Raw genomic sequence first — 7,276 nt, forward strand, 5'->3', positions numbered from 1 at the left:
TCTGTTGAAGTGCATCATTCAGTTTGTCCAGCTGATGACAGTAGACTTCCGAATTAATCGTTGTGTTATCCGGTAAAAGCTCAAAAAAAAAAACGATTCCTTTAAAATCCCACCAAACACACAGCATCACCTTTTTTTGGTGAATATCGACTTTGGAAATAGTTTGAGCCGGTTCATCTTTTTTTCTCCATAACCTCTTGCGTTTGACGTTGTTATATACAACCCATTTTTCGTCCCCAATGATGATGCGCTTCAAAAACGGATCATTTTCGTGACGTTTGAGATGCGAATCGCAGACATCAATGCGGCGACACAGATTTCTCTCTGTGAGAACATGGGGAACCCATACATCGAGTGATCATAAACTGTTGAATTTGATAAATTTAACCGCAATCCGATCTCACGTGTTGTTATTCGCCGGTTCACATCAACTAATGCCTTTATCGCGTCTTTATCAGCTTCAACCGGCCTTCCCGAACGTGGTGCATCTTCGACATCAAAATTGCCGGATCGAAATTTAGCGAACCAGTTCTGGCACTGGCGTACTGTCAACACACCTTCTCCATACACATCAGTCAATTTCTTTCTGGCTTGAACAGCATTTTTACCCTTTCTGTAGTAAAACCAAAAACTACTGCGTAGAATTAATTGGAATTTTTCACACACAAGCCTTGCTATATGAGCTCTCAAAGCATATAAAAATTATACGGCTTAAATGTGAAGTTGGGTGCAAAAGAATACAATTAAATCCTCTGTCGGGGAAAAACGAAATGACTTTCCGAACAACCCTATATTACTAGTCATTACGTACAATTGACTTGTCTACGCATCAACTGTTAGGTATGTGTGCTTCATCGAAAGCCGATAAGATAACGCGGTAACTGTTCTCAATCATTGGCGGCTCGTTAACTGGGGGACCTTTTGTGCATACATTTTACATCCCCTACGTTGTGATGCTATGACGAGATGCACTCTACAGTGCCTCTAAATGTTACCCTTTAAATATTCCGAAATACTGATCAGACATAGTGTATACTATCCGGGAGAGACAGGATAAAACTGTAATTCCGACAGAGCATATAATATTTTTGCAGCCGAAGTCAAAATACATTCAATCGCCTAAAAACAGGATAAAAAAAGTATCCTGGCAATCAAGCAATCTCTCCAAAAAAATCACCGATTTCATTGCGAAGTGTCTGTCAAAGTGACAGAGTTGACGTTTCGTACATCTATTTAAAAAGACACACCGGCTGCAATTTGACGCATCTTTACGTGGATATTCGGGCGTTAATCATTTAATTAGTATCGATCGTCACCTCTCTCTCGTTCAGGTGTTGGACCGGACGCCCACCCCGGCGCCCCGTCGCGCCGAAGAGATCGCGACGGCGACGATGACGACGCTTGCAATTCGACACTTGAATTAATGCCCAGCTTCAAGTTTCAATTAACTCAAACATCGGTAGCTGCTTAATTACTTTATTCTGCATGAACTTACGAACGCTTAACGAGAAATACTTGAGCAGTTTTTTGAACAGTGCCTGACGGTGAACACACAGACTCGCGCTCCGCTCATCAGCCAAATTCGTTTTGTTCCTTGCGGAAGGACGATTTCTAATCAACAACGTATAAAAATTAATTAACGTAACATGGAGCACCTGGTGACCTCTTTATCAGACGAAATGGATTAAGGACAATTTAATAAACTATAATAATATGGGTTGACGAGTTTGACTCGCTTGACAGAAACTTTAATAGAATGGTAAGACTTCCGTATCACTGCTTTTTCGAAAATGTAACTTTTGCTTGTTGGAAATGACCTAATCATGCAAACCTTACTTGAAATAATCGGGGGGAATGTGTTTTGAGTAGTTTTTATTGAACACATTTAGATTACACTTAACAGTTCATTTTGGTTGTTGCCATTAACGGTTAAACTCCTGTAGTACTATACTTCGTTTACTTTCTGTAGCGATGTGACCTTCAGTTTGACCGGCGCAAAGTAGAAAAGAACAGCACTAGGCCTGAAAAGGAAAGAGACAACTCTCGGCCAAACTCTTAACCGGTGAGGAGCGCATAATCGGTACAGTACTGCAAGGAAAAATTGACCATTTTATCTTTTACAATTGTATTGCTCAAATGTGCTGTTATTGGTACCATTTACTACTGAAAATATCAACGAGATGTTTATTTATATTTGAAGATATATTAAAGGTTTTAACGCTTGTTTTCGACTCGCACTACTATTCATGATTGAACAAAACTTTTGGCAGGTACTGTATGAAAAAGTATGTTTAATGAACAAGAGTCAAGAGTATAAAGAGCTTTCTTCTCCCTACCTACGATTTTGCAAGCGCGCATCCGAGACATTGGAAGGGGCACATCGCAAGAGAAAGTACATGACATATAGGTACTTTTGGTTGAAAAAAATCAAAAATCTTTATTTTCAATAAAAATACTCAAAACACCTTTCCCCTGATTATTTCATGTAAGGCTTTTATGATTAGGTCTTTTCCAACAAGAAAAAGTTACATTTTCGAAAAAGCCGTGATACGGAATACCGAACCGCGCAACTATGTGCCCCTCATAGAATCCAACAAGTTTTGAAGGGGTCATTTTTCGATTTCTAAGGCCCGCATATCAAAAAAACATTTTAAACCATATTTGGACGTATTTTTGCCATATAAACTGCTTTTGCATGAAAAAAAAATAGCGGTTAAAAAAACAATGTTGTGTATCTAAGGGCTCATTTATAGGACCCTGATGAGGACGCGGTGCCCGACGACAGACTCAGAGAACGTTTGTGAAGGTAGATTTTAGAAAATTTTCGACTTTCTTATATATTGTATATCTTCTAACTAATACTATAAATGCGAATGTGTTTGTTTATTTATTACTATTTCTACTACAACTCAACCGATTGTCATTAAATATTGTAAACACATTATTAGGGGCACACAAAAGGACATAGGATACCTTTTATCCAGAAAAGGAAAACTGTTCCCGAGGGATAGAAAAACAAGTTTTATATGGTCGTCGATGATTCTCGACACCCATGTAGGACATCAAAAAAATAAAATACATTTTGGCGGCCACCTGCATTATGAAAAATAATAAATTACTCCCAAATACTTCACCTCATTTTAATATTTACTCCTGCATATAAAGATCTTGAATATTACCATAATAGCTTAATTTAGAAACATGCAATTCTGCTCATAAACTGTCATTTAAATTTCAACGTTATTTTAGAATGTATAATTGATATAGCTTGCTTTTTATAGAAACTCTAAAATTCCGAGGCTGTAATCAACGTGTTCGTCTGAAATACTTCCTGTGCACGCACGGGGAATACCACAACTATTTCTTGTAAACGGTGGTTTATGCCAGACAGAATAGGAGAAGAGGTTTGAAAATAGAATTTAAAAATTGAGATACAAAAATAAATTTACATTATATTTAGAACAGATGTTCAATCTGACTCATGAAAGAAATGTAGTTTTAGTAAATATAAAGAAAACTGGAACCTTTAGCGGTCTTGTATTTTGGCGTTAGGGTTTGAGCAATTTAGTGTGTTATTTTGTATTTGCAACAATCTTTTGAGAAATCAATTTTAACTCACTTAGAGGATGATTTATTATCCATCGGTCGGTTCTTGCTTGCGGGCAGACCTAAGAGCCACCTAGAATCAATTTATTTGTTACAGTTAAAACCAGTTTTTAGATAGAACGCGTTTTCCCTAGTTAGAACTATAGAAGTTTTTACTAAATATCTTTGTAAAACTAGAAATACCTAGTCAAAATTAGAATTTACCGCTAACATATTTGATTTTTAGATAAAAGTAGTTGTCACTCGAAGTTTTCGATTAAACTAGCATTAGAGAAACTAATTTCCGATTGAAAACAAGATATAGTTTTAACAATATTTATTAAAAAGATCAAGGACACAATAGTCATATACCTAGTATAAATAATAATCATACACTAAAGGAACATTTTAGGGAACATCGACATAATGTAATTGCCAAAGTGACAATATTAATTCAAGGTAAATAAAATAAACAAGTCAACAGAACACAACCATAAAATTTAAAAAAGGAACATTACTGAGGAATATTTTTATGATGAACTTTAACTTCAGTCGGAACAGTTTTAACTGACTCGCGTCAGAAAAACGCGTTTTGTCTAGTAAGAACTAGTTTTAACTGATATTAAATTTTGAGCATTAGTTAATTCTAGTTTAAACAAAGGCATTTAGTAAAAACTAGTTCTAAGTAGGGAAAACGCGTTCTATCTAAAAACTGGTTTTAATATTGATTATCACGTACATGTTAGTACGTAACAATACATAAATGCATGTATGTGTATTGTATATGTGTTAGGATTTTTCGAAAACGGCTTGAATAATTTTAACAAAATCGACAGGACAAAGCTCGTTTAGTTATCGTATAAACTATTCTCATACTTAAGGAAAAAAAATAAAGTATGTACTAGAGTTCCTGATGGTTTTTGCAAAGAATTCTGCAAACAACATTTGCGCAACTTTTGAAGAACATGAAAAACTTTTTTCAAGTTTTGGCCGCCTTTAAAGTGTTGTATGTTGCATATACAAGAGAACTACATTATTGTTTAGGAATAAATTGAAAAATAGGGTTGAAAGGAATCGACCTACGAATTTAAGAAAATATTTTTCTTTTCATTTAATCAATTTGATTAACTGGAACTTTCGGATATTAAAACGCTGATTTTTCTTTATATAAGTGTACACATACAATTGATATTTTTAAAATGTTTGTACTTGTTATTCAGCCTTCATACTTGGCATTGTTAACATTACACTTATCGCTCTTGAAAAAGGTACGTGATATAGATGTTATCGTCTCACCTGTGTCACTGACTTGTCCGTAGATACCAGAATTTTTTACATATAATTAAAAAAGTGTATGCAAAATCCTAAGATTTATTTGGATTTCGTGGATCGTACAAAAAACGTTTGCTTTACTATTTATAAAAGAAAAAAAAATTGAGAAGAGAGATAGTAGCCAAGAACAATAATGTTATAATCAATTTCATAAAATACAGTAGGTATTTCTTTTAAATCGATAAGGTAGGTACACCTGTAACATCAAGTTTTTCATAATTACAGGGATCACATTTAAAATTAATCACACCTCAGAACACTAATCAAAAAGACAGTAACTATAGCGGTGTTTTAGAGCACACCAAATAGCTCAAACATATTATTTATTATACTGCGTGCAAAAGAGCGGATTTTGGTATTTGAATTATAAGAAATAATTAGAAACGGAAAATCAACATAAGATTATGTTAATTTTCTCATGGTTTACCTTATAAAACAAAATCAAACATTTGTTGTATTTTCTTTTCTTAATTGGCAATTAACAAATATAAAATATCTTCTAACAAAACCCTGTGAAGAATTTAATCGTTAAAAGAATACCTTAATTTTTATCCAAAAAATGAAATCACATTTAAAATGTTCGTCCAAGTAAGCAACTGATAAAATTGCACGAAATTAAAAAAAAAACTAACAGTGTTACAAAAATGTTTTGAGACTAACAAAGGTATTTCCTTAAAAATCAATTATTTTCTGGTAGAATAATTTTAAGTTCAATTTCAACAAACAAATTAATAAAATGATCAATTTGTTACGTTATGATCTCTTTAAACAATATCCAGCTGCGACTATTCGTATAATCATTGACGTAATGATTTCTCCAATTAACAAATACTTTTAAGCATTCTTCATTGTGGATTGCTTAGTTTTTTTTAAAGAATAACTCACTAAGAGCTGCTCTCAACCAAAAAATTAAAATGTTTTCCTTCATTAGCTCCAAAATCAATTAGCATGAAACAATCAATAGGAAGTAAAACTCATTGCCAATGTAGGAATGAATCACTAAGCGTTACTTTTTAAGCGCAATTGTTTCTAAATGTACCTAGGAACACTAGTGTATTAGAACTGATTCGCAAATTGAACAGAGTAATAACAGTAAATTATTCATGTGCCTACGCAATACAATTTAGATTTTAGAATATAGGTACTACGGATATAACGCACCGATCAAACACGCTTGTTACATTTCAAATTAAAATAAAATTAGAATAAGAAAGTTAGCTGTAGGCTACACTTTTTGTAGATAAAATTACATGCAATATTACACACGTCCGCCCACTTTATTATTTTTATTTTTACGAATACACCTAAACATAAACCGAAAAAGTGTTAAATATTACAGTAAAATAGAAAAAAGGAATACTAAATAAAGTAGCACCCTTGCCCGAACGAGTTTTAGGTGAAAAGGAAAACTACATGAGCTTAGCTGGCTGACCCACTTTTTCTTCTTTAGCTAAGTTATCACGGATGCTGGGAATAATTTAATTTCCTAAACCTATCAAAAAAGAATATCTGCGTACCTACAATTCTAACAATTCATTTTTAACAAAAGCAACATACACTACTGAAAAACAACAACATAATAAAACTAAAAATTCTTTGAAAACTACAACTCCAAAAATAATAAACAAGTCAATCAAACATTTAATTTTTTTACTTAATATTTACCAACACTACATATCCACATCAAACAGGTAGGTATTTTTACATTTTTGCTAGTTATGGAAAATATAAATAAATCTTTATTTTAATGCGTATTTTTTGTTTTATTTAACTTTACAACAAAAAAGCCGTAACTTGTAATTGCGATTACTTCGAGGTTACAGAATACTGACAAAAAGCACCTCGCGTTTACATAAATGCTTTGAATGATAATATAAAAAACAACAAACGTGCCAAAAGTCCCAAACATATTAATTGATAACAGGTATAGGTACATGCATGTATACTCATGAATGTGTTATAAAGAAAGTGAGAACCCACCTTGCAAGAGGGCCACTCCTTTTAGCCCTTTGTCCCAGGATTTTTTCCACAACAGCTACATTCCCGTTTCGAGCTGCTTCCAACAGCTCCTGGTCCTTTCCCATTTTCCATTAACACTTTTTTTCACTAACCGTCCAGTGAACCATAATAGATAGTGTCGGCATTTCACGCACACGTATTACACTTCATTGATCGACCGTCGCCATATTCAAACAACCAGTTCCTACTAACTACTGAACTCAGCTCGTATAGAGAACGCAGTAGCAGAGAGAAATTTCAAACGTTTATTGAGTAATCAAATTTTCCTCTTTGGATATGTATTTTAATAGTTTATTTAAAACATAATACACGATTTGTCTGTTTTCAGACACATTGGTAT

At 33.6% G+C, this 7,276-nt stretch overlaps 1 protein-coding gene across 3 annotated transcripts in view; it reads right to left on the bottom strand.

Annotated features, from left to right (window-relative positions):
- LOC108744479 (ankyrin repeat and SAM domain-containing protein 1A-like) overlaps positions 1-7,195 on the bottom strand; it is a 51,666-nt gene extending 44,471 nt beyond the window's left edge. Inside the window, exons 1-2 of one of the 3 annotated variants that reach the window (XM_018480266.1) lie at positions 6,898-7,195; positions 3,620-3,679 (exon numbers count right to left, since the gene is read on the bottom strand). In XM_018480266.1, the coding sequence (XP_018335768.1) occupies positions 3,620-3,679; positions 6,898-7,001 (164 nt within the window). In that variant the 5' untranslated portion in view covers positions 7,002-7,195. The remainder of the gene's footprint in view (positions 1-3,619; positions 3,680-6,897) is intronic. The other 2 variants (XM_018480264.1, XM_018480265.1) reach the window with 2 other exon arrangements.
- Positions 7,196-7,276: the final 81 nt, after the last annotated feature.

This window comes from Agrilus planipennis, unplaced genomic scaffold (assembly GCF_000699045.2).
Source record: "Agrilus planipennis isolate EAB-ADULT unplaced genomic scaffold, Apla_2.0 scaffold29, whole genome shotgun sequence".
NCBI classification, from domain to species: domain Eukaryota; kingdom Metazoa; phylum Arthropoda; class Insecta; order Coleoptera; family Buprestidae; genus Agrilus; species Agrilus planipennis.